This window comes from Scleropages formosus, chromosome 18, assembly GCF_900964775.1.
Source record: "Scleropages formosus chromosome 18, fSclFor1.1, whole genome shotgun sequence".
Classification (NCBI taxonomy): Eukaryota; Metazoa; Chordata; class Actinopteri; order Osteoglossiformes; family Osteoglossidae; genus Scleropages; species Scleropages formosus.
The window spans coordinates 11354448-11379354 of record NC_041823.1 but is presented as its reverse complement, the minus strand read 5'-3'; the positions used below and the strand labels follow the sequence as shown (position 1 = coordinate 11379354).

General features: G+C 44.3%; 1 protein-coding gene across 3 annotated transcripts in view; it reads left to right on the top strand.

Moving 5' to 3' along the window:
• Positions 1–1548: 1548 nt before the first annotated feature.
• nbeal2 (neurobeachin-like 2) overlaps positions 1549–24907 on the top strand; it is a 49920-nt gene continuing 26561 nt past the window's right edge. For all 3 annotated transcript variants that reach the window (XM_018740706.2, XM_018740704.2, XM_018740703.2), the window contains exons 1-4: positions 1549–2021; positions 22599–22687; positions 23266–23427; positions 23956–24037. In XM_018740706.2, the coding sequence (XP_018596222.2) occupies positions 1971–2021; positions 22599–22687; positions 23266–23427; positions 23956–24037 (384 nt within the window). In that variant the 5' untranslated portion in view covers positions 1549–1970. The remainder of the gene's footprint in view (positions 2022–22598; positions 22688–23265; positions 23428–23955; positions 24038–24907) is intronic.

The following is a 24907-nucleotide window of genomic DNA, read 5'->3' as shown; positions in this document are numbered from 1 at the left end:
GCTTCATTTCCTTCGTGCAGCCCGAAGGCTAAGCAGTTCTTTACATGTTTATCTTCAAAAGGGATTTATAAGTCTATGCAATTTCACTCACAAATACATCACTGCTGGAGACTGCAGCGGAACACAAGATGTGTCAGTCTGGAAACTGTGCAGTGCACACTTTTGGCCAGGTGACCGGCCAAGCCCAGTCCTCTTGGAAAATCTCTGAGAAATTATTATTAAAGCACTTGATCTCTATCAGCAGCGTATTAAATTGTATGTTTCTGTGGCTTATTTCTTAGCTAAAGACAGGTTTAGATAAGGGCACCGAGGGACCCTACCTTTTGTCATCCATCTAAATCATACCTTAAATTATATTTACAAGGGAGGCAGCTTAGCCAGAAGTCTTTCCCTGAACTAAAAGAGAGCTCCCTGTTTAAATCTGTTTAAACCATGAGCATTATAATTTTTTTAGAATTTATTTCCACTGCTTTCGCTAGATAAAACCTCTGTTTAGTTGATTTGTGTCTGAACAGAGGGGAAAGCTCTGTCTTGTTAAAAGAAATTGTTTACAGCACAGGCCTTGATACACAGACTGGAATGTGGGCTGAGAATTATAGACAGGACGCAGAATGTGAGACAAAAACTCTATACACAAAACCTGCAGTAATGAGAACAAATTTATAATATTCAACACATTTCAGCATCTATGTATCTACCTGTCTCAAGTTTACGGAGCCACTAGATACATTTTCACATGATGCAGATGCATTTTTTCCTGTTGTTTAGTGCCCACATTATTTTTAGTGCAGACCTTTTCGGTTTTAGAGGAATTTGCAGTGTGGGCAAAATTATCCTGGTTAAAACATCAGATTTCAGATGTCTATTTCTACTTCTTGCACCTGAGAATTCTAAAAAAAAAAAAAAAAGAACACATTGATTTTGCTACCACTAACAAGACACATTTACCTTGTTTGCAAGATGCTAAGGTTTTCCACACATTCTGTTTGTTTTGAGTGCCAGCAACTGATTAGTTACTTAGTTATTCATTAGCTGGTGCTTTTCTTCAAAGTAATTTAGAATTATTTATGTAATTTTTACTAGAGTAATCTATGTAAGCACCTTCTTTAGGTACAACAGCAGGGAGTGGGGTTCGCTTGCAGGTAAGACATGCCTCTGACCACTACGCTACCCAGTGGCCACTGGACATACAGTGATTGTATGAGAAAGTGCAGAAGGAAGGGCAGTCGATGAGCTGATGGAGGAGCGCAAAAGAGTCAGGGGTCAGAGTGACTGGGCCAAACGAGCACACGCTAACTTCTCAAAATGGAAGACTGTGTCTTTAAGGCTGTTCAACCTGTGTGTGCTCTGCTTGTTTGTCAGAAGGTCAAAGTAGAAGGACCTGTGGAGTTTCGGTTTGATTTTCTTTAAGGCCACTGGTGACACCCGTTCACTCGGACCTGGTTCGCCCACTTTGGAGCGGGTCATTCTCAACAGATCCGACCACTGGTCTCGTGCTGGAGCACGAGGGCGGTCTCTCGCTCTCTCTCTTCTTCGCGCAACGGAACCTGTTCTTCACTAACCTGTCCGTACATGCATGCGCATGCACGGAGGCAGGCTCGTGACTGGAGCTCGTCTCGCGGGCGCGCTTAATGTACAAATGTTTTGTCCTTTAAGGCACCCCGGCCTCCTGCTATCGCACTCGACTCTGTGTGCGGACTGCTATATTTAGTCGTCTTTTTCTTCTTCTTCTTCTTCTCCCCCCCGCCGCCCTAATCTTGTTTCCATACACCAACACTTTATCTGATGACTTCGGGGAGGCAGCGGAGCTAATGGCCGGGCGGGCGCGCGCGGCGGGACGTGCGCTGGCTCGAGCGCGGTGAGCGAAACCCTCGGCGAGCGAGCAAACAGACGGAGAGACAAACAACCAAAAAAAGCGTGTAAATGAGGGAGAGGTGAGGTGTTTTTGAAAGGCGCTGGAGTGGAGAAGAATGGCTTCCAAGGAGCGGCTGTACGAGCTGTGGATGTTGTACTACACCAAGGTGAGCGCGCGCGCGCGCACACACACCTGTTCGAGTCGCATGCGGCACTGCCCCGCGCGCGGCTTTATTTTCACTGCGTTTAGACAGAGTATTGTCCTTTACCAACCAAGCTCCGACGAATCTGCGGAGTCTATGTGTGTGTTTGAGGAAGTGATGTTCGCAGAGTAGCGAAATGCACCACTTCAGGAATGTGCGCGGAACACACACCGCCGGTTTCATAAATGTTTTCCTGCTCGTGTTGCCCGGGACACTGAGCCTCAGTCTGAGGTAAACGTGACAGGTACCATAGTATTCTGTTTCGAAGCGAGCTGGTTGGTCTAAGAAGTAAAACTAGTCAAGTAAGAAGTCAGACCGACTGACTATGTAAACTAAACTACCTGTTTGACCCAGGGCACTTCCTCGTCTATTCCACACAGATCTGGCGAGCATCTCCCAAAAAAAGAGAAATAACTAAATAAAATCAATAAGTGCAAGTTACACTACGGGTTTCGTAGCAGAAAGCCGGGAGTCGGCTGCTTTGCGCGTCATGATCATGCTGGTTTTGCTCCGACAACAGCTGAGCTATCAGTAATAATAATAATAACAACGTGCGGGAAGTGCCCGTTTACAGTGTGCAAACTTATTTGCTGGCCTTGCGGCCGCATTCTTGCTGAAAAAGTGCACCGCTGCGCTAATAATGCGCCGTTTTTAGAGGAATTGTGGCGCAAAGAGCTCGTAGAGCGGGGAGGGTCGAGCGCGCGGCGAGGGCGGCGGCGGCGCGTGCCGCCCTTATCGGAGATAGTGCGCCTTGTTCCCATGTCCCTCGCGCCGCCAGCGGGTGCTGCCCTCGTGGTTTCCCCTTTCTTGGTGGCAGCAGGCTGACACCCATGATGCGGATGGGTGGCTTTTATGGTAACTGATATGTGTTTTGGACTTAGCCGTATACATAAATAAAAAATGGTGCACGTGAGGGAGGTGAATGAGATATGTGATATTTGGCCGCCCTGCTGTCTGTGTGTGTGTTTGTGTGTGTGAGAGAGAGAGAAATGGTGCTATGGAAACGAGGGACAGCAGGTGCAGTTGCCCACCCAGCATCCCTAGTGAAGTTTTAATTTGTAACTCTGCTGGAAAAAGATACTTAACATTTTGCACATTGGTTACTCTTTGGAAAATCCCCTAGCTCCCTTCTTTAAAAGCTGTATTAAGTAAAGAGGAAATGTCAATGTGTGTATCAGGACAGGCTTCTTTGGGTTTTTGCATTGCCTTCCTCTAAGCAGTGTATCATTGCAGTGCTGACTCTGGGTTTCTTGTGGGCCTCGGGGGGTGTGAGTGAGCGGAGGTACTAGTTCAGAGGTCAAGGTGGGTGCCGATGTTTGTGACACTGCAGGCGAAAACTGGGGCGTTATGGTCTGACCGGCCTTGTATGGGTGTGCCCGCGTGGAGTCCGCCTCCCGTGCCAGGTTTTCACAGTCCCTTCGTGACTTGGCAAGCAGAAGACGAGATGGTCATCGTGCAGAGGGAAGACGGTTCAGCCGTGTCCTTTGTCCACCTGTGCTGTGTGTTGACCCTGGATGTCATGGATGGGTGACGGAGGGGTTAACTCGAGCCACAGGAAGGCAGACAGACCTGTTCTTCTGACCTGTTTTGGCAAGCAGGAGTAAATTCTGCCCCCCGCCCATTGCCGTTCACATTGTGGTCCACCCACGCACCGCACCGCTTGTTTTCCAGTGTGTGTGAATGTTGTAGTGTCAGTATTTTTTTCGGTGGTGTTTTTGAGTTTTTTTTTTTTTTCCTCCTCCTCTTTCATTGTCTTCTAGTGTGTGATAACAGCTGATTGTGTGTCAACAAGGGTTGTATATGGTGTCACCCCAACTTTTATTTGTATTTAGTGGGAGTCCAACAACAAGCACTGAAAAGGTGGAATTAGTGAAGAAACCAGCACGGTAAATTAAGTTTTTGATCCTCCAGTGACCCCACAATGCCAAATATCTTGGTGTGTGCATACACGCTGGTCGAGTAATTTCTTGGGAGCTGTCATGGACTATTCTGAAATGTACAATTTCTGAACTGGCTTTCACTACCGTGATTCCGGCTAGTCTCCATATAAGACCCGTTCAGACGTAACTAGTTCAGATGTATTTGCTACCTGTATTCTCTACAGAAAGTGTGGACTGAGATTTTCTACCTAAATGTAGCGAATGTGGTCTTGCTGTTTCAAAGAAGAAATATTTGGTGCACATTTAGGTAGTTATAAAATTTCAACTGAAAATGTGAGTTATGAAGTACAGCATACATTGTCTTCTAAGTACTTACTGTAAAAATAAACTCAGCGCTAGACTATCTCGCTTAAAATTAGAGCACAATCTCTTAGACCAATTGTTGCTATGGCTCTCAGGGGTCTGGATTTTGTAAATTTAGAAAAAAAAAAAAAAAAAAAACTTGTGCCCTTAGGCTGACTTCATGAACGCTGTGTTCGGTAGGCACAGATAACGTTTCCCGTCTTGCGTGTTGCTGAGAACGTCAAATCAAAGTGCTTGCAGTCTGCCAAGTTACAAGGAGAGATTGGCTCAGTGACCTGCTAAAGGTCACCTTAATGTGGAAAACGGGATCTTAACCAGGAACGTCACCCAAGGCTTTAAAAGTTGTCTTGCCCTGCTTTGTTTGGTTCACAGTGACTCAGGCTTTCCAAGGGCTTTTAATGCACTGACTTGCATTATTGAGGTGTTCAGACATGATGCCGATTGCTACACCAGCAGCCCTCCTCAACCTGTCAGGAAATACATGGTTTTAATGTTTCATTCCTGCATTTACATGTATTCATTTAGCACAGGTTTTTTTTCTCCAGTGTACAGTTACTAGTGTTTAACTGATGTCCTTTTTCCAGTATGATTTGCATTGCTAGGTGTCTAATTTAAAAATAACTACATTAATTTGCCCATTTATACATTTGACAGTATCATTCACTCTGTCACAAATTCAGAACACACACACACACACTTTGCAATTTAGAGTCACCAATTTGCCTTAAATGCACATCTTTGCACTGTGGGAGGAAACTGGAAGAAACTCACAAGAATGTAGTATGTGAACATTCATACTCTTCACACTGAACCAGATTCAAATCTACTTCTGAACTCGCCTCCAAGGAGTTATGAGGCACCGGCACTACCTGCTGTGCTGTCGTACTTCCTGCCACCCAAGTGACTTGCTGACATATTCAGTTTGTCTATGCTTAAATGATGATGTAGAAAAACTATGAACATCTTGTGGATGTATATAGGACATGACACTGAGGGCAAAAAGCTGCTTGTTTTAGGCCTATGGTTAATATTGATGCTGCATTATGGTAATTGTCTTGATGCATAAATTTTCATATGCAAGAACAGAACACTAAGAGCTGCATTATATTTTGCCCTGAATATTGTAAAGGAGAAGGGGGGTGCGGTGGCGCAGTGGGTTGGACCACGGTCCTGCTCTCCAGTGGGTCTGGGGTTCGAGTCCTACTTGGGGTGCCTTGCGACGGACTGGCGTCCTGTCCTGGGTGTGTCCCCTCCCCCTCTGGCCTTGCGCCCTGTGTTGCCGGGTAGGCTCCGGTTCCCCGTGACCCTGTATGGGACAAGCGGTTCTGAAAATGTGTGTGTGTGTGTATTGTAAAGGAGGAGGCCGACACCCATGTTCGGTGTAACCATGGAAGTTTCTAGTGTTTGTTGCATCACAGTGGGTTTGACCGGTAAATGTTTTGTGTGTAAATAGATCTAGGTTTGCAAACGTTCAGAAGCTCATAGAGGTACTACGTTATCCAGGGATGTGCAGCACCACGCGATGTCACTCATAGCCCTGTGTTTTGTATGGACTGCAGCCTTTCCATAGTTAACACTGCTGGGGCACCACCAGTGTATTAAGGATGTTTAGGTGACCGCTACACCGCAGGCACATGGTTCAAAAATGGTCTCAAGCAATTTGCAAATGTCTGAGATTAGACCCGTAGGCAGTAGTAACAGATTTACCGTCCCATGCAGTTGACAGTACTGTACGTAGTTTTTCGAGGTGTGGCCCAGACTGTGAAAACCAAGAAATGTCAACTGGATTTTTGAGATTTCTGCAATTGAGTAACAATGATCATTCTCAAAGGATCTTTCTAAAGCTCCCTTTTAGGAGGGTGGTAATGCATGATGGTCCACTCCCTTTTTTGACTGCTCACTAGGTGCAGCAAGGTCTCTTTTGTCTGTATTTCCACAAGGCTTGGGTTTGATTTGTTCCAAACAGTCTGTGAAAGCAAGTCAGTAATGTTCGTGCTACTTTTAAGTGTCTTTAAAGTTTTAAGGTGCTGTTGGGACTCTTCCTTGAATTACTGATATTTTCAGTATTTTTTTTTTTTTATTAAGCTAACATTACAATTTCAGCATTTCTGAAATTTAGTTTTTTTTTTAATTTTATTTTATTTATTTATTTAAAAGCTCAATTTCACTCATTTGTGGCTGTGAGTGGTGGGAATAGGAAATGTGAAAATTAAAGCATGCCTCTGCAAAGGCTGCTATTTTTACCTTTAATGAGAATGTGTAGTAAGGTGGGAAATTAATGGTACATCCCCAGGCGTCTAGGGGTAGCCAGGGTGTAACGTCAACAAAATCAAGAACCAAGTGTGGTAAGTGCAGTCTTTTACTCTTCCAACTGGTGTTTGACTATTTACAAAATCACAAAGGCACTTCCTAGGGGAAAAAGGAAGTAAGACAACACCGGAGCAAGGAACTTAGAAAATGCAAACCAGACTATTGCAAGTTGGACAACTCTAATGGCAGAAAACAAAAACAAGAGGGTCTTCAGTGTCTGAGGCTGTAACTAACCAACTCTACCTGCCAGTAACCTGAAGTACAAGGAATGGCACTTACCTCTTCCCTGGTGTATCTAGACTGGTTGGCAAAACCTATGTGTTGGATATGTAGAGTGTGTGACATGCTTACCTGTTCTTCCTCCCCAAGATGACACCACAAAGCCAATAAAGAACTAATTGTCACAATTTGTCACAGTACACGGACTAAATAGATGTCAGGGAGCAAACGCACACAAGCAAGTCATCGGTCAAATGCAAGAAACATGAGACAAGTCTGGGGTTCGCTGGGCAAATGGTGGGGTTATTAAAGTGGTCGAAACTGCAGGTTATTCCTCCGCATGGAGGAAGTGATGGGCTGTTTTAGAACTAGACTACTCAGTATACTTTTGAAGCAAAAATAAAGACTGCTTTTATGGTATTGTAAATTTGTAGTTACCTTGAGTACTCTTGCAGTTCATGCAAATGATTTCTGGAACAAAGCAGTTGTGCAAAGCAGCAAAGGAAAATATGGTGATGCTGTATCTCTATACTATCAGCGCGGTGCAACTTTTTGTTACTTAAAGCTTATTCGAAACAACATAGATCTACAAATGATGAATAAACAAATCTAAACCAGATGCTTTATATTTATTCATTTAGCAGACACTTTTTCTCCAAAGCGATGTACATATCATAGAGAAGATGCCAGAGTCCATGAGGGATATCTTCTAGACAAAATGTAACATTTAGTGCTTTGCACTCATTGCCGAACTAAAACATCAGAAGCAACAGTATATGCTTTCCTTTACTTAATAACTGATGCTTGAATGAACCCAGCACATAAAAGTATTTATTTCTGAACTTATCTGTCTGCTTAGTATTACATTCTCAGAATTTTTTTTGAAAAAGTATCTAGTATTTATTGCATGTAGCTGCCCCCTGGCTGTTACGGTACAACATAGCATACAGTTCTTCATCACAATTTAATTGGCAGTGATTTATATTTGAAGTTGAGGGAAAGGAAACGTAATCGGTGTCAGCAATCCTGCACAGTTTGCCATTATTATGTGCATGTCGTAGCGCTACATCTCACAGGTGTGTCCTCCGACTAACTGTCTGAACAAGGAATGAAGGATTACGTGCTGTGATGCAAGACTTCACGAGACCGGATCCTGGGGCAAACAAGCATTCGCAACGAACAAAGTTGTCCCTCGATGCAGCAAGGTGACTCGATCACCTCCACATCTAGAGTACCATGTTTACACTTTGTGCTGAATCAGCGCCGGCTGTGCTCTGGAGCCTGAAATTTCACAATGTTGCATTCACGGTTGTCATTCGTTGTGGTGACTGTGCGAGTTACCAGTCAAGCCCTAGGTAAATGTATAAGCTTTTCAGGAGTAGTTTCAGTATGAAAGCAGGGTTATTTTCAATGTAGCCTATAAATATTTGATAGTGCTGTACTTGTAAACAGCTACTTGATTTGCTTGTAAAATAGTGACCTTTTGAATACCCTCAGCCTTTAACTTTTGAAGGTACAGGGTGGGGTGACTTTTGTCATAGTATAAGTGTGTGTATGTTATGTATAAATGTTATTTGTAGTGCATACTATGGCCAGTTCAGTTCTGCATTTTCTGTGGCTATATGTGTACTTTACCATATGCAAATAATATGTATGAAGGTTTCTAAATAGTTATAATCACCCCCCCCCCCCCCCCCCCTTTTTTTTTTTTTAGGCCTCAGCTAAAAACATTAAGTTTTTTTTTTTTTAGTAGTTTTGTTTTTTCCTTTTGGTTCCAAGGGCTGATAAAGCTCCAGGAGAGGCACTAAAAACCTTGTATTCAAATGAGCGTTTTGTGTGCACTATGCAAAGTGGAGGGCTTGCTGCCCAGGCTGGATATATGTGTTTCGGGGGGGGTGTGATTGAGCTTGGCTAAGGACTGCAGTTGGTCTCAGCAGTGCTATAGGGCTTTCCCTACTGACTGGAGCCCCACCGTGCATCAACGCTCTGTGAACAGGTGGCGGCGCTCATACTGCCCACATCTCCAACAAACCACTTCCTCCTCAATCTGCTTTGCAACACTTCCGCTTGGGGCCCTCAGTCCTAGCTGATGCTCGACTGGGAGCAACCTGTTCCGTTTAGCGAAACGGTTGAGAAAGCCAGTCGTGGAAACTGTACAGCAGTGCTGATGCTGTAATGTAAAACAGGGCAGTTCAATACAATACCTGTCTGTACAGTGTCTGCTGTATGGCCGTTACTCTGTTTCCATGGGTGGAAACATGATGTGTCTGTGAGTTCTGAAAAATAAACTTTACTTGGCCATCCAGTGATATTGCATCCCTTTTGTGTGGTACACATTGCTGGGAAAGCGAGCAATCGATATCATTCACTCATTCAAATGTTTTACTCATGCAGCTATGTAATGCCAGTTTGACAACTGGACTGGTATAATGTACTATACAGCTGCCTTTACTATGGTAAATAGGTTCCTGCCATCAACAGGGATCTTTCTGTCAGTGGCATTTCTACAATTACATTTATTCATTTAGCAGGTGCTTTTTTTTTCCATTTAGCATTTAGGTGACACCATTTCACCCACAGTGACATAAAACGGGTGGTACACTACGGTGAGTCATTTCTTTATACACCAGAACAACACACACACTCATGGCCGATCTGGAGTCCTCTATTCACTTAACACGTCTTTGGACTGTGGGGGTCGGGGGGCAGAGTACTTCGAGGAAACTCAGGCTTCTCAAAGACCGAGCAGGGATCGAACCCATGTCCTGTCACACCACCCAGGCGCTGCAAGACAGCGTGCTGCGCCACCATGCTCCTCCGTTACTAACTGTTGATGAGTGTTGCTCGGTGGTGCTGCCCGTATGCACGTGACAAATGATCACACTCCTCTAGCGATGCCCTGGCAGGAATGTTTTCCTGTTTAAGGATCTGAAAGGTTCAATTGACATTCAACGTGTCTTTTGCCTCCTCGTACTCGTGTGGTGGTGCAAGCAGGGCATCCATGACATTAGCCCCATTCCTATCTCGCAATGACTTCTTTGTCACTCATTACTGTTAAGGGTGTGTATCCTTTCTGGTGGAATGTTGTCTCCTTCCGAATATTGTGACCTTCCGTGTCTTGATGAACGCGGTCATAAACTGCTTTTGTGCTCCAGATCAAGTACTGCTCCAGCGTTGAGGTAACGGAGGGCTTGTCTGATTAATTTAGCTTTCTTTATTGATACCTGTTTAATAATGAGGGTCCCAGGTGTGCTGGTTCGACCCATGCTGTTGCAGTCAAAGGGCCTGGGTTCAAATCCTCGCTCCTGCTGTAGTATCCTTGATCAAGGTTCTTATCCCAAATTTTACTCAAGCAAAAATTACCCAGCTGTATAAATTTAACAAAGTCTCTTTCGAGAAAAACATCAGCTAAATAATGGTGGTAATAGTCTTTTATGTAATCTTTCTGAATTTACGGGAGTGCAAGATGAAAGTAAAGGGCTTGCTAAAACTGAGATGCCGATCTTCCAGAAGGCAAGAAACTCTCTTTATTTCTGCTTTCTGACTTGCATGTTTAAAAGGTTGTTTTTTTTTTTTCTTTGTTTTTGAAGCTAGTGGCAGGAGAACAAAGGCTTGAAGCTTGTTCTGTTCTCTTTTTCAGAACAAAGTTTCTTCATAGTTCCTAGATGACCACTCCTTGGCCTTTCCTAGTGTCCTACAGCACATTTCTGAGCAGTTATCCAGTGATGGAGTAGTACGTGTTGGCATTGTTCCTACGGGTTTGTACAGAGCATTTCAGCACCAGCATCTATGTCACATTTCTTGTCGGCGCTCTGGAAAAATACTAGTCAAACCTGTCACAAGATGGGCACAGCAAAGGAACTGACTGAGTGGAAGTGCAGCTTTTGCTGTTCAAGGTCTAAAAACCTGTCAATATCAGCAGCTTTGGGTGGGTCTGTATTAGTTCCAGTATCTTTGGGGAAAAACACTTTAAATAGTTGTGAGTCATGGACAAGTTAAATTTATTTTTACATATCAAATATTAAAAACATGTATATTCAATTTTAATTCAGTTTAGTCATCCATCATGACTAAAATCTTAAAAAAAAAAAAAAAGAAAAAAGTGAAGCTTTGATTTATGGGTACCAGTCCAATGTATAACAGGTCAAGTGTGTTCTGGGAATTATGACTCAAACAGGCTGCCTTCTTTGGGGGTGTGACTGTTCCCCATTGCTGAAGGCACATTGCTTTTCATGTTTCATCTTTTTTTCCCCCTCCAACTAAACTGCAGTTCTTCCTTTTTTAAATTGTTTCACTCACATTTGAATGTTTGTTACCAACTGTTACAGAGCAATATCTACACTGTTGTCTTTTTAGCAATATTCATGTTAAAAAGTTAAATGCTTTCATAGTTTTAATAAGTGATCACTCCCAAATCGTTGAAAAACCAAAGATGTACTTGCTCTTATTCTTCCCTTTCATCTTTGATACAGTAAACACCTTCCAGCTATAATTGTTTTGGCAAAATTCATAGTGTTTCATTCTTCCATTACTGTGCAGTTCAGTGCTTTACTAGTATAGAGTTTTCATGCGGAAAACGAGAAGTTGCGATTGCCTTGTTCATCGCAAGTGTTATGTAGTGACGGGTGAAGTTACGAGGTGTCGGAAACACGACTTTGTCGTCACGTTAAATATTGTTTCGTTCCTCGGACTTGAGCCATTTACATATTCACCCAGAAGTGTGTGGGAGTGTGTGATGTAAGCCGCCCCTTGACAGCAAAGTGCCGAACTGGGTCACTGAAAAAGAATTCACTGTTGGGGGAAATTGAGCAGCAGGTAGTATCATGGTGAAGTACAAAGACTGCTAACCTGGAGCCGCTTGATTCACATCCCAATTAGGGCGTAGGTTAACCGTTTTTGTGCGATGAACCTTTTTTGGCAATTTGGTGAAGCCTATGACTCCTCAGAATAACATTTAAATGAATAAAATGCACAGGATTACAAAGGATTACAAAGGAAAATATATAAAAATTTCCCTACATTCATAACTGAAGGAAATGCTAAAGTTCAGTTTGAGGTTAGTGAAATTTCCTCCCATCCAAGTTCACAAACTCTGCCCTGAAATATATGGACTGTGGACCCCCTCATGTTAGTAACCCCTGAACTACTGGGTCCTCTAGTAGTGCTTTCAAGCAAGGCACCTCACCTGCTTTGCTCTACATGTTGACCAAAGCTGCAGGATAATATTAGAACATGTTACTTTTGATTGGCAATATATAATAAAGCATAGGAAGGGATTTTGATCTTGAATGCTCTATGTGGCATTCTCTTGTAAATCACTTTTTTTTTCCTGAAAATGTGGTCTTAGCTTTTGTAACTAATGGCACCTTAATTTCACATAAACTTGTACCTAGATGAAGTCACATGTTACCGTGCCTTGCCCTCCGGTTTTTCTAGATTGTTCCTTTTTATTTCTGTACCTGTGAAGCAAGACAGCACATCGGTTGTGTTGCATCAATGAAGTCGACGAGTTCATGAGCGTCACTAAAATGACGTGCTCTCTAAATGATAGTCACCCACAGACCTTATGGCAGGCCACTCTTGTTATTGTCACACCCTTTTTTTTTTTTTTCTTTTCCCTAGTTTGTGATGGGAAGTTGTACCCGGCTGCTCCTGCTTAACTGTAAAAACTGGTTATAAAATCGCTATGAAGCAATTCGCATTTGTCAGTGAGTTTTTGCACCATGGCAGAGTATATCGTTTCATGTTAAGTGCAGTTTTTGTAGAGCACGTTTTTGTTTTTCCAGCATCGCCACTTAGCTGCTTAGCCCTGGCATTCAAAGCAGTGTATGATGCAGTGTGAGACCGGTCGCATTTTCTCATGTTAACTGTCCTTGCTAGCGTATAAGCACTTTCAGTTTGAGTCACACTGATATACGCCCTCTTCCCTTACCATAAGGCTCCTACACAGGTTGTACACAGATACCGGCTGCTGTGCTTTGTAACTGTAAAAATTTCACCATTGTTTAGTCACATGTGTGCCCTATCCTCAAGGGGCCTCTTCGACAAGTATTTATTAAACTGCACTGCATTTAGTTGACGCTTCTCTACGCACCGACTTTGTGAGTAGCTTGGCATATAAATATAACACTATGATGTACCCATTTATACAGCTGGCAATTCTTATTGTATCAGTTAAAGGTACAGTGCTGTGAAAGAAGTATTTGGTTCTCTGGAGCCTGAGTTAACTTAAAGGTCAGCAGTGTTGTTTTCGTCATTTCCTTGCTCTGGAATGTAGGGAATTGAGCAATGATAGGTGTGAAAACCTATTTGCCCAGACGGTAATGTCACGTGCCACCTTTAGCTGCTATGACTGCAACAGAACCTATGTCTGACATTGGCGTCTATGGGTTTTGGCCAGTTCCTCCATACAGAACTACTTCAGCTCAGTGACATTTACAGGGTTTTGGGTATAAACAGCTCCTTTCAGGTCTCTCAGACTTCTCAGTTGGATTGGGAAATTGGAAAATACTTTTTCATAGCTGAATAAGTACCTCGATCAAAGGTACTACAGCAACATTTAAACCTGGGATCTTCAATTGCAAGGAGATGATGATGACTAGCCAATATACTACCTGTTAGACGGTCCTACCATGCCTGACCTGTTTCATTGTCCTTGGCCGCAGTTCTCAAATCTCATCCCAGCTGCACCTTTGCGTGCAGCCCTTGGGTGGCAAGTCATCAAAGTAATTTTGTACAACTATTTACCAAAAGGAAACCACGTTCCCCTTCCTTTCAGCAACATGGTATCAGTGCTGCTTTAGTTTTATAGCACCTTTGTTTTTTCCACCCCCACCGCATAGCCAAGTATACTACTCAGATGCCTCATCCTGTGCAGAATTTCTTAATGCTGAGCGAGTGGGCCTCGGCAGTCCCGTACGTTCGTTTTCCTGTACGTGATGTAAAAGGGTGCGGCGGTCATTGGACGGTACTGGAGATGTCGATCTGAACATGTGGAAAATGTGCAGAAGCGGTGTGTGAGACAAGCCCACGTATCCCGGCAGTACCGTCTTTCCACGCTGCTGGGTATCACAAACGACCTGTTTGTGTCACTGTGGTCTGTCCTGTGGCTTTCTGGATTATTCTTTTGTGACATTTGAACTTTCATGGGAGTATAGACATGGTCTTTGTAAGTTAAAGTATAGTTTATATGAAATGAAAGGAAGAGGAGAACTTGTGTTTTGGGGCATCGTGTCAGACGGACGACGGGGAAACACCTCCGTCAGCTGGGTGCTGCCTCAATCGGTAGCTGAGTGGAGGAGCCAGTAAAAAAAGCGTGCCGGGTAACTGGCATGGGGTGCACAGACTTTGTAATGTGATAAAGGACGTCTTTGTGAATGCATTTTGCACTTATTACAAAGTGAATTATTTCCCCTTCAGTATCTAGTGTACGATTCTCAACTTTTATAAACTCGCTGCCATGTGGGCTGTTGGACATAAGCTCATCAGTGTCACTTTTTAATTGCTTTGTGTTGATGCCCTTTTTCATACACTTGTTGTCCATTAACATGGAAAGGGTTTCACGACTCATCGCGGTCATTCACAAGACCAGGCTTTGTCCACTTTTCTGCCCTACTGTATATTTGTCTCCACATAGTTAGTTAATCCAAAATTACAATAAATGTATGACTTCTGACCATGGTAAATGCTATGTTTGTAATATCATTCTGACATGTGGGAACATGATTTTGAAATTGTTGGCATACACTTTTTCCCCACTTTTTTTTTTTTTTTTTAAAGTTTTATGACCAGTTCTTAACTTCTTAACAGTCAACTTTCCAATGGTCAACTAGTCACTCCGTGTTCCTCCTTTTGAAGATGAAAATGTGCTGTAACCTCAAACTGTCATATTCTGTTGCTGGAGATAATTTGTAATGCTAATATCCTGTAGCAGGAGAAATATTCCCCCGTAAAAATTTTAGAAATTGAAATGTGGTATCTCCCCATCGGGTAATTTCCGAATGAAAAACCCTTTTTATATTGTGCAGGCTGCCGTGCAGGCTTTCAGTTTAGCTGTAGCCTCTTTTGGTTCTTACCTGTCAAGGCCTGTCGACGGAGGAGAACTGAGTGCTTTCCCGTGTTCCCTGGGGCCCCTTCGACAAACAGGTGTCCCCCAGGATAAGAAACCCCCCGCTGTTGCCCGGGCGACGTCCTGCTGGTCTTGCATGATCCTTGCCCTCTGGTACACATTTTTAGTGATGCATGGGGTAACTGTTCTTCTTGTCTTTTCACACTTACACCTTGATTTTACTGGAGCATTGTGGTTCCTGGGCCTTATTCTGAAATATCCGTGTGCTCTTTTTCAACTGATCTCAGTTAGCTGGCTTTTCCTTACACTTCAAAATCTTTTTCGAGAGAGCGTAATAATGAATGAGTTTATTTAGAATTGCATAAACTCGTTTCCCACAAATCGCCATCAAGATTGGAGTTGGTTGTAATCGTAAATTAATTTAAATATTTGATTACCACATTTTTTTCTTTTTGTTTGTTGGTCAATGTAGATGCATAGGGTGGGGGCAGAGTTGTCACAGTCCTCCACTGATGAGCAAGACGTGTTCATCCAGGTTTGCTCGGTGGCACACTTTAGCACTACTGCGTCACTTAAAAAAAAAAAAAAAAAAAAACCTTGTGTTGAAGATTTTTGCAACGGGTCGTGCCTCTGTTGTAATTGGGATGAGTGGCGAGTAAGAATTCGGACAAATACAAAGCAGGTTAAAGCGTTTATGTGCACGTGGCTGCTGTTGTGGAGAAGCTTTCAGATAATACCATCACACCCAATTGTCTAGTTAGAAAGCTAGTTGAGATATGAGTCAGGATGAAAGGTTTTTTTTTAATCCAAGTAAGCAAGCAGCACTTTATCCATTTATTACCAGCTTGTCCTGTACAGGGCTGGGGTGATCCTGAGCCTATCCCAGAAGCACAGGGCCCTAGGCAAGCCAAGGTATATGCTGGATTGGATGCCTGTCCATGACGGGGCAGCCACACACACCCGTTCAGTTGCACGTATATACAGTAAGGGCAATTTAGGATTGCCAGTTCACCTGAAACACATCTTTAAAGTGAGGGAGGGTACTGGAGCACTAGAAGGAAACCCTTGCTGACATGGGATGAACTTGCAAATATTGGATCTGAATCCATCTGTGAACCTGAAGCACAGGAGCAGGGACACCAGCACTGATAGTACTTGTAGAAGCCATAATATTCAGTTCAATTTATTTTTTTTTTACAGAGTGCTCTTCTCACACAGTGACACGGCACAGAACAAAGGCACATGATAAGATTTGGTATAGTGAGTGGCTGCTGCTGAATATTGTAGCAGGAACTATTATATGTGAACACTGGTCAATATCGGCAGTTCTCAAGAGATTAAATCAACTAGTAGTGTGTATTACTTCAGCTTTCAAGTTCCCTGAACCCAGGGTAGAAGGGAACTGGCACTTTGCCCCTAGGGGTTATCGCCAGCAAGGGTAATACAAGCTTTCGCACTCATTAAGAGGCAATTATTGAAAAATGAGTGTAGTGAGCAGGGAGCTGTCTGGTGCAGGAAGCAGATAATGGTCTTCCATAATTAACCTTGAGCTTGCAAGACTTGGATAGCAACAGCCTTCTTCTGTGGCCACAGCGATAACCTAGCTGTCACCCAGACTCGTGCGGTGGGGAGAGACGGCATCTCCCAGGCTCCCCTGCAGGGACGCTGCTTGCCTGTGCTCTTCGCCCGCCCGTCCTTCTGTTTTGTAATAGGGCTGAAACGACCAGTGCTGTGAAGTTGGTGGTGGTGTTGAGCGGTGTTTGAGTGTTCATACAAGCGCGTGTGTAATTGTTAGCGTGCGGGTGTGTCCGTATTGTCACAAGGAAGTGATAAGGAATCCCACCCTTCAGCCGCATCTGCTGCCACTGGCAGTCTGTGTTAATTATAACCCCGCACCCGCCTGCCCGCTCACCCAACCGGCCGCCCATCCCTCTTTACCAGTAGCAAGCGGAATTGCAAAACCAAAAGAGTTCTTCATTACTGCCCAGCTGGCACAGGAAGCTGGAGCGGCACAGAGTCCCCAAAAAGGCAGCTGCACCCACCCTCCCGCTGAAATGAGATGGAAGCCAAATTTGCCCCAAAGCATTTGTCCACATCCCTCTCGCACACTGCACGCGCCGGGGTGTGTTGTGTGGGTTCCTTTCTCTGTGCCATCAAAAAGAACCCAGCGCTGGAGGTGAAGCTGGATTCCGAGGGCTGTGAATGAATTTTGAGACGCCAGTCCACTCAACACCAACTTTGCGTGCAACCTGATGTGTTTTTGTAATTAACATTTGTTCATTTAGCAGATGCTTTTCTCCAAAGCAACTTACACTGGATACTATGTAGTTTTACTAGCCCACACACCTTAGTCACCAAGGTGACTTATACTGCTAGATACACTAGACTACAACGGGTCACTCATCCATACACGAGTGAAACGCACTCTCTCTGTGACACTCGCACACTAAGGGGGACCTGAACAGCATGTCTTTGGACTGTGGGAGGAAACCCACGCAGACACAGGGAGAACATACAGACTCCACACAGACTGAGCGGGGATCGATCCCACGTTCTCTCACGCCACCTAGGCACTGTGAGACGGCAGCACTACTTGCTGTGCCACCGTGTCGCCCATTTTTTTGCTCATAATAAGTGCATGCCAATTGTGCTCTGCATCCAGTGTGCACTTTCTTGGACAATTATGCAGTAAGACTGATTTTGAAATTTTGATTTTTTTTGTAAGACACATTTTATGCTGCATTTTAGTCCTATTTGGTCAGTGAGATTTTTAGAATTCTGAGATGCGAAAAATTATTAGGAACAAGAAATAATGTCCACGGATCAGATGAAAATGTCTAAACCTCAGTGTGTCATATTAGTGTCTGCTGGGTTCTTAAGGGAATACAACATGTTACTTGGATTGCATCATATCTGAACAAGGATACTTGGAGTTGCGCAATATGGTTTAAAATTTGACTTGTTTAAACATGCTAAATTATTTTCTTAACTTTTTTTGGAAAATCTTTTTACGTGGCCTGTGCGGTATATCTCTGTGGGACCTGGCTTCCGGGATCCAGTTATAACTGTGTTTATTATGCGATGGCCCTTCGAAGCCTCAGTGCCGCTATGTGAAGTAACCGGAAAGTGTCATAAGCCACAAGGGTTGGTTGTCAGTGGCCTAATCCTTCAGTTATGTGATGGAGGTACAAGGCTGGCCATTGGTGTACTTGCATCACCACAGATGGCTCAAGTCCTCCCTATACTTTTAAAGCTGTACTTTTGAACACCCCCCCCCCCCCCCCCCAAAGAAAAGGGATGCCCCAGCCTGAAATTATAAATAGGTAATGTATGTAACGTCCAGGAATCGCGTATTTGACGCTGCTGTGCAATCCTTCAGCCTTTTAGCTACATTTAAATTTATTCATTCAGCAGACGCTTTCCTCCAAAGTGACGTACATCTCGGAGGAAAACGCAAAGAGCGTATTACATCAACAGGAGGACAGATTTGGGTGCAAGAAACTTAACTGGGTTACTGGAGAAGTTCAGGGTATCTGCCTGAGTAGAAGGGTGAACTAATTTTTAGTAGTTTGATATGCAAACCTACCACTGGAGTTACACACATTTTCAGAACCGCTTGTCCCTTACGGGGTCACGGGGAACCGGAGCCTACCCGGCAACACAGGGCATAAGGCCAGAGGGGGAAGGGGACACACCCAGGACGGGACGCCAGTCCGCCACAAGGCACCCCAAGCGGGACTTGAACCCCAGACCCACCGGAGAGCAGGACTGCGGTCCAACCCACTGCGCCACCGCACCCCCACCCACTGGAGTTACAAAAGTGTTTAAATGAATAAATGTAATACAATTATCTTCCTCTCCTCATGGCTCCATCCAGGACGTCTGCAGTGTTACGAGGCCCAGAGGGGCCCGGTGTACCTGAATTGTATGTGTTCAAGGAGTTTTCAGTTTCCAGTCTGAAAACCCGGCATTCTCTGATCACGGATGGGGTGAAACGGCACACGTGTGGTGTTTGTGTTTGCAAATAGTTTTCTGCAAATGGAAAAAGCCACCCTTTCCATTTGTGCTGGCGTGTGACACCTAGGACATGAGAACTTCTGTGAGGAGGCTCCTTCAGATCATGCTGAGGAGCTATGAGATGGGAATATTTTGCTACGCCTCCATCACCACGTTTAAAGGATGTATGTACATAGAAAAAGATTCCCGTCTCGTAGTTCCTGAGCACGATCTTCACAAACATCTTTGGTTGTTCTCGCGTCACAAGCAGAAACGGTTTGCTGCCACGGGCTGACTCGCAGCGAGCGTTGGAAGAACTTCCGAGAGAGAGAGAGAGAGAGAGAGAGAGAGAGAGAGGCTCGCTTTCATTTGCCCGCAGAATAGAGCAGTGACAGAAGAGGAAGGAGTTATGAAGAGGTTTAGTAGCATAGCAGAGGAAGTTTATTTCTGTTAAAGTGACTTGGTATTTCCTGGTAGACTGACACAAAGAGAGAGCGAAGTAGAGCAAGAAGGACCGTAGAATTGTTGCCAAGAGGCTGACCCTCAGGCTTAATGTGGGCCCCTGAGCTTATTCAGCGTCCCCAGTGAGCCCGGTCTGGGCCCCTTACGCAGTCGGAGGTGGGCCTGAGGCCGGGGTCCCCGGGAAGCCCTAACCTCCCCGTGTGTCCCCGCAATGAGACATGGACTGGCCCACGGATGCAAAGCGGCAGGTGAGCGATGTCTTTTTCGAAGCCACGACGAGAGTTGCTTTTCGACGCTGTTCTTTGCGATTGCAGGTTTGACCGGGTGCCTAACTGCCATTCGTTTGCCTTTGTTAAATGCACCTGTCTGTAGTTTGTGCTTCCATGTCCATTACTGCTGGGCAGCTGTTACCTACTTCCTCTAAAGATGCAGAGCTGCTTGCTCCCGCGGTGGGCTTTGTCAGATCAGGGCTGTGTACGACACGCAGATTACTGGTTTTGGTGCCGTCGTTAGGTTCGGTGCGCTTGCCGGGGGGAGTCGGTGCACAACCGGTTGTCATTTTCAGCCGTTTTTGATTTTTGTCCTATTGACTGCACAAAGTAATCTTCCAAAAGAGCCTAAAGTGATGCCTTCCATAGAACAGCGAGGCCAATGTGTCCATCGTGTCCGTGTGTCCAACTTGCGTTGTCCATGTGCACTGTTGTCTGTCTGTCTACATGTTCCTGCCAACTGGGACTCAACTCTGAGCGGAACAAAGGTTTTCTTTACTTTGTTCTGTTTATAAAGTGCAAACACTTACTGTTCTGTTTTTGTGTCTTTAAATAAGTGTGTGTGCTTTCCAGACCACGTCCTCCAACTATTGACTCCCAATCTCCGTCTGCTGTATCAGTAGTTGTCAGATGCTTCTGTGTGATTAGTAGCGTGCAGTGCTGCAGCTGTCATTGAAGTTTCAGGCCTTAATGCTTGATGGTTTGTTTTGATTATGTTTTTTTAAATTCTGTTTTGCCGAAAGATGCGTTAGGGCAGTATTGCGTACGTTGCGGTGTAGAGAACCGATGATGCCAGTGATATTTGGTGCAGATGGGCCAGCTACCAGGTCCCTACCCTAACCCGTGGGTCCGCAAGTGGCAGACATCGCTAGAGTGACGCGTGCTTAAGTTTGAGGGCAAGACTAGGCCGACGGGGGGGGGGGGAGGCGCAGGATGTGATGCGCCGATGAAGCTGATAAGAATTATGAGAGCATGCGTAAGAAATTGCTCCGGTTCAGAATGCCGTCTGCCTGTCCGTCTCTGACGGCAGCAGGCCTCTTCTTGTCGCACCCACTAAAAACATTTGAAAGACTAACATTCCCTCAGTGAAAGGTGTTGGACAGATATTTACAAGCATGAGCCTTTTATGCAGAGAGTAAGAGGCCAAATCCCCCCCCCCCCCGTTCTTGACTTTGCACAGTAGCTCTGCATTCCAGCGGGCCATCTGACATTGTATTTCCCACACACTTTTCTTTCACAGACACCATTACTACACATTTTAAATGACTTGGTCATAAAGGCCACAGCATCATAATCGCTTGTCTTGAGGGTTTCGTCGGTTTTGCGAACTTAAAGTTTACGAGGCTTGCGTTCCATAAAAGTAAAGCCTACACATTCTGGAAATCAGTTCAGATGTTTTGTCATCATTATGATGTGATGACTCATAATTAGCCATTTAATACTTCAGTCATTTTTAGTTTGGTTCTAATGCTGCTTTGTGTAATTTATTGGAGAGATCCTTCAGGGCAGGTTGAGGATGCTTTAAACTGACAGTTCCAACATCACCAATAATCTTATAAATGTACATTTTTCATATAGTCGGTGCCTTTGTCCAGTGAGACTTGCAATGTTACTGCTATACTACTCAGGGTGTGTAAGATGTTCAAGGGAACAACAGCAGGTGGTGGGACTTGAACCTGATGAGAAGGCAGTGGCACTAACCATGGTGCTACCTGCTACCAGCTCTTATAGCTTATAAATAAACTGCTTTCCCCCAGGTGTACATTTACATTTATTCATTTAGCAGGTGATTTTCTCCAACGGATGTCTCTGAGAACAATACAAAGAGTGCTTTACGGCAACACAAGTTGAGACTTGGATGCAGACACGTGATTCTAGACTGCAGTTAATTTGTCACATTCCACCATATGAACCCGTCCGTATACATCACATGAGTAGCTGCATAAAGGTTTGTTTTATTCTGCAGTTCTAAACACAGAATTAACAAATATTTACATCACGCAGGTATAACTAGCCATAAGCCAAATTTCCTTCCATGAGCTGAGCTTTGGCAAAGACCGAGAAGCCAGCGAGGCGCCAGTGCCATTGCAGCCTCCTCAGCAGCGAGGTGCCACAATGCAGTGCCCCGGTGCCCGATAAGCCATTATAAATAGCTCAAAGAGCTTAAGTTCATGTCATGGAAAAGTAATGTGTAAATGATGGCACTTCTTGCCGCTTGCTTGTGACTTTTGCAGTATATTGACTGTAGGGTCGACTCTGATGATGAGTAAGTTTAATTTGCCTAACTGCGTGGATTATGTGTTTTGAGGGTCATTAGTTTCTTTCAGTAATCAGCGTGTCGTTCAGCGAGCGGTGCGTTAACTATGTACAGGTTCGGCTTTGCTTTCCTCCTTGGTACAATATGGCACGGCCTTTCAATAAAGGAGTGAAATCCTTCTAGGGAAGAGAGAGGGTTTCTGTCTGTCAGTGACATGCGAAACACCGTGGGTCTTGCAGGATGCTCATTAAACCTGGGCCTCGTTCTGACAAATGTTCCCTCTGCAGAAGTTGCATTAAGCAGGTTCATTAGTTGAGGATTGCAACCCTCAGGTCATCCACAGTAACGGTGTTCCACTGAACTGCTCAAAATGCCTTCTTTTTATTTGCAGGTTTCCCTGCGCAGTTCAGGATATTAAAACTGACTGATTGGCTTAATTATTGTAGTTGTCATCCAGCTGAGATCAAAAGCCAACAGTCCATGGAATTTCTAGGCAACCGCGTTGTTTCGGTTCAAACTCAAAACTAGAACCTTTATCAGCAAAGGAGTAGGACGTGCTTTTTGTAAGGTTTGGGGAACTTGAGCTGAGGGAATGTGGTGGTGTTCTAATGCCAAGTCTCTTAAAGCTGGGTGTGACTTTTTGTTCTCATTCTGGTGGAGAGCTGACACGTTTATTGGATAGCCGGTGGATTCTGAACTGTTCTTCCCGTCCTGCAGAGAGATGTGGCCTACCTGCAACAGTGGCTGGAGGCGTTTGTCGCGTCTTTCGAGAAGCTCATCAACGTTCAGTCTCTGGAGCCTCGCCGGTGAGTAGGCCCACCTTCCGCACCGTGTTTTCGGTGGAAGGACGCTTAATAATGCCATCACCCTCTCTGGATTACTGAGTCCATAGGCCTGACGTAGCCATGAATCATTTTTCACGTGGTTGAAGGGCAGCTGGTAGTGTAGTGGTTAGAGCTGTTGCCTTTGGATTTGAAGGTTGCCAGTTTGACTCCCGTCTGCAAAACCCTTGAGCAAGGTACTTAACTATACATTGCTCCAGTAAAAAATTACCCAGCTGTGTGAATGGGCAAATAATTATGGGTAGCTTAACATTGTAAATTACTGTGGAGAAAAGTGTCAGCTAAGTGAACACATTCAAAGGGAGGGAAGGGAAAAAGTTGTTTTTCCTGCAAACATGTTACATAGAACAGCTGCTGTAATAACATGCCTCAGGTGCTACATGACTCGCTTGGTGTATTATCTACACTGCTGGTGTCCTTGTCCTTTGACTTGAGAGCTGACTGGCAGAGAAGCTGCACTGGAGATCCTTGGTGGTATTTAGCACTGGTGTGCCCCCTATTATGGTAGTTCATTCCTTATATACTCACCCTGCTTTCCTCAGACCAGAGGAGTCCTGCTCAGAAGTGCCCCTTTTGCCCCGGGATATGCTGGTGTTCCTCAGCACCCAGCTATGGCACAGTGCGCTCCACCTCTCTGGCCAGGAGCAGAACAGCACTGCCCCCCACCCCCTACTGCTCATCAAGTTCTTCATCATCATCTCCAGGTATGTCTCACAAACGCCTCTAGACATCAAGGGAAAATGTAACTGTTGGTTGTTGTTCTTGAGTTTTCTTTGCTGATGTTTTCTTCTGAGATCTCTCCTATGTTTCAGTAGAGGGTTCCTAGAGCATCACGTAAGGGAGATGTTGAGCATCCGTCCCTTATCAGTAACTGCGTGTCCATTGCAGGGTTGTGGTGGTCTGGAGCATATTGCAGAGGCATAGGGAATGAGAGAATGAGTGCACCCTGGATGGGTCACCAGTCCATCATAATGGAATTGCACACAAACTTATACAGACTATGGGGATTTTACAGTTATCAGTGTACCTCAAATGCATTTTTGGACTGTGAGAGGAAATCGGATCACCTGGAGGAAATTCTCTTGAATTCAGGGAGAACATGCAAACTCCACGCAGTCTAATTCCAGAATCAAACTGAAGTCTAAATTCATGGTTTAGTAATCATTAGGCACCAGCTATACACATGGCGTCACTGTGCTGCCCCTGGTGTTGACCACTTTAATTATTTCTAGGAACCTCGAGAACATCGACACCGACAAGACTCCTGGCTTTGTCTTCGAGACCATCAAACTTTTGTCTTTTTGTCTCATGCAGGTATGAAAATACATCAGCTACTATATTGCTCTTTTGCCCGAACTCTCACTGCTGTATGCATCATATATTGAATTAAACTAGGAAATAGACACACTCTTTAGCTGTGTCTGCCTTTGCACTGTACACAAGTCTCAATGCTGTAGTCGCTTGTCTGTGGCATTTGGATTCAAGCCACTGTGCAACATGACATTAGAGTTAATGTAAGAAATAACTGACAGATTTGTGTTTGTACCATGAGCCTCCAGATAAAATGGATTACCAGGAAAAGAGATATTTCTGTGGCTGACCTTTTTGAGACATATAGTGTAAATTTGACACTGTTAAAATGGCAAGTATTCTGTTCAGAGGGAGCATACTCTGTTACACCACTCTTGTATGGCTCCTTGCAACAAAATCCCATTGTATCCAGTAAGTCTACAAATAATTGGTGTTTATGCTTGTTCAAGACATGTCTCACAGTGTGTGTTATAAGTATTGTTGGTGGGTTTTTCTTTCTTTCTTTCTTTCTTTCTTTCTTTCTTTCTTTCTTTCTTTTTCCAATCCACATGCATAGCTTCCCATTTCTGCAAAACACTTTCCAAAACAAGTTGTCAGAGGGAGTAACGCACAACTCTAATCAGTTCCCTCTTTGGGGGGGAAAAAGGAATTTTTTTTTTTTATATATAATATATATATATATATACGGAAGTCAGACTGACTTTTCTTTCCTTTGGATCCTTTATTGTAAATAAGTTTCACAGTTTTTGTTGCTGAATATTCCCCCTGTTGGCCTTTAATTCTACACACCAAAAAAGCTTAACGCAGATGTGTGTTCAAACAAGAGTGTGTAAGAGGGTGGGGTAGGGGGGTGCTCATATATTCCCTTGTTAC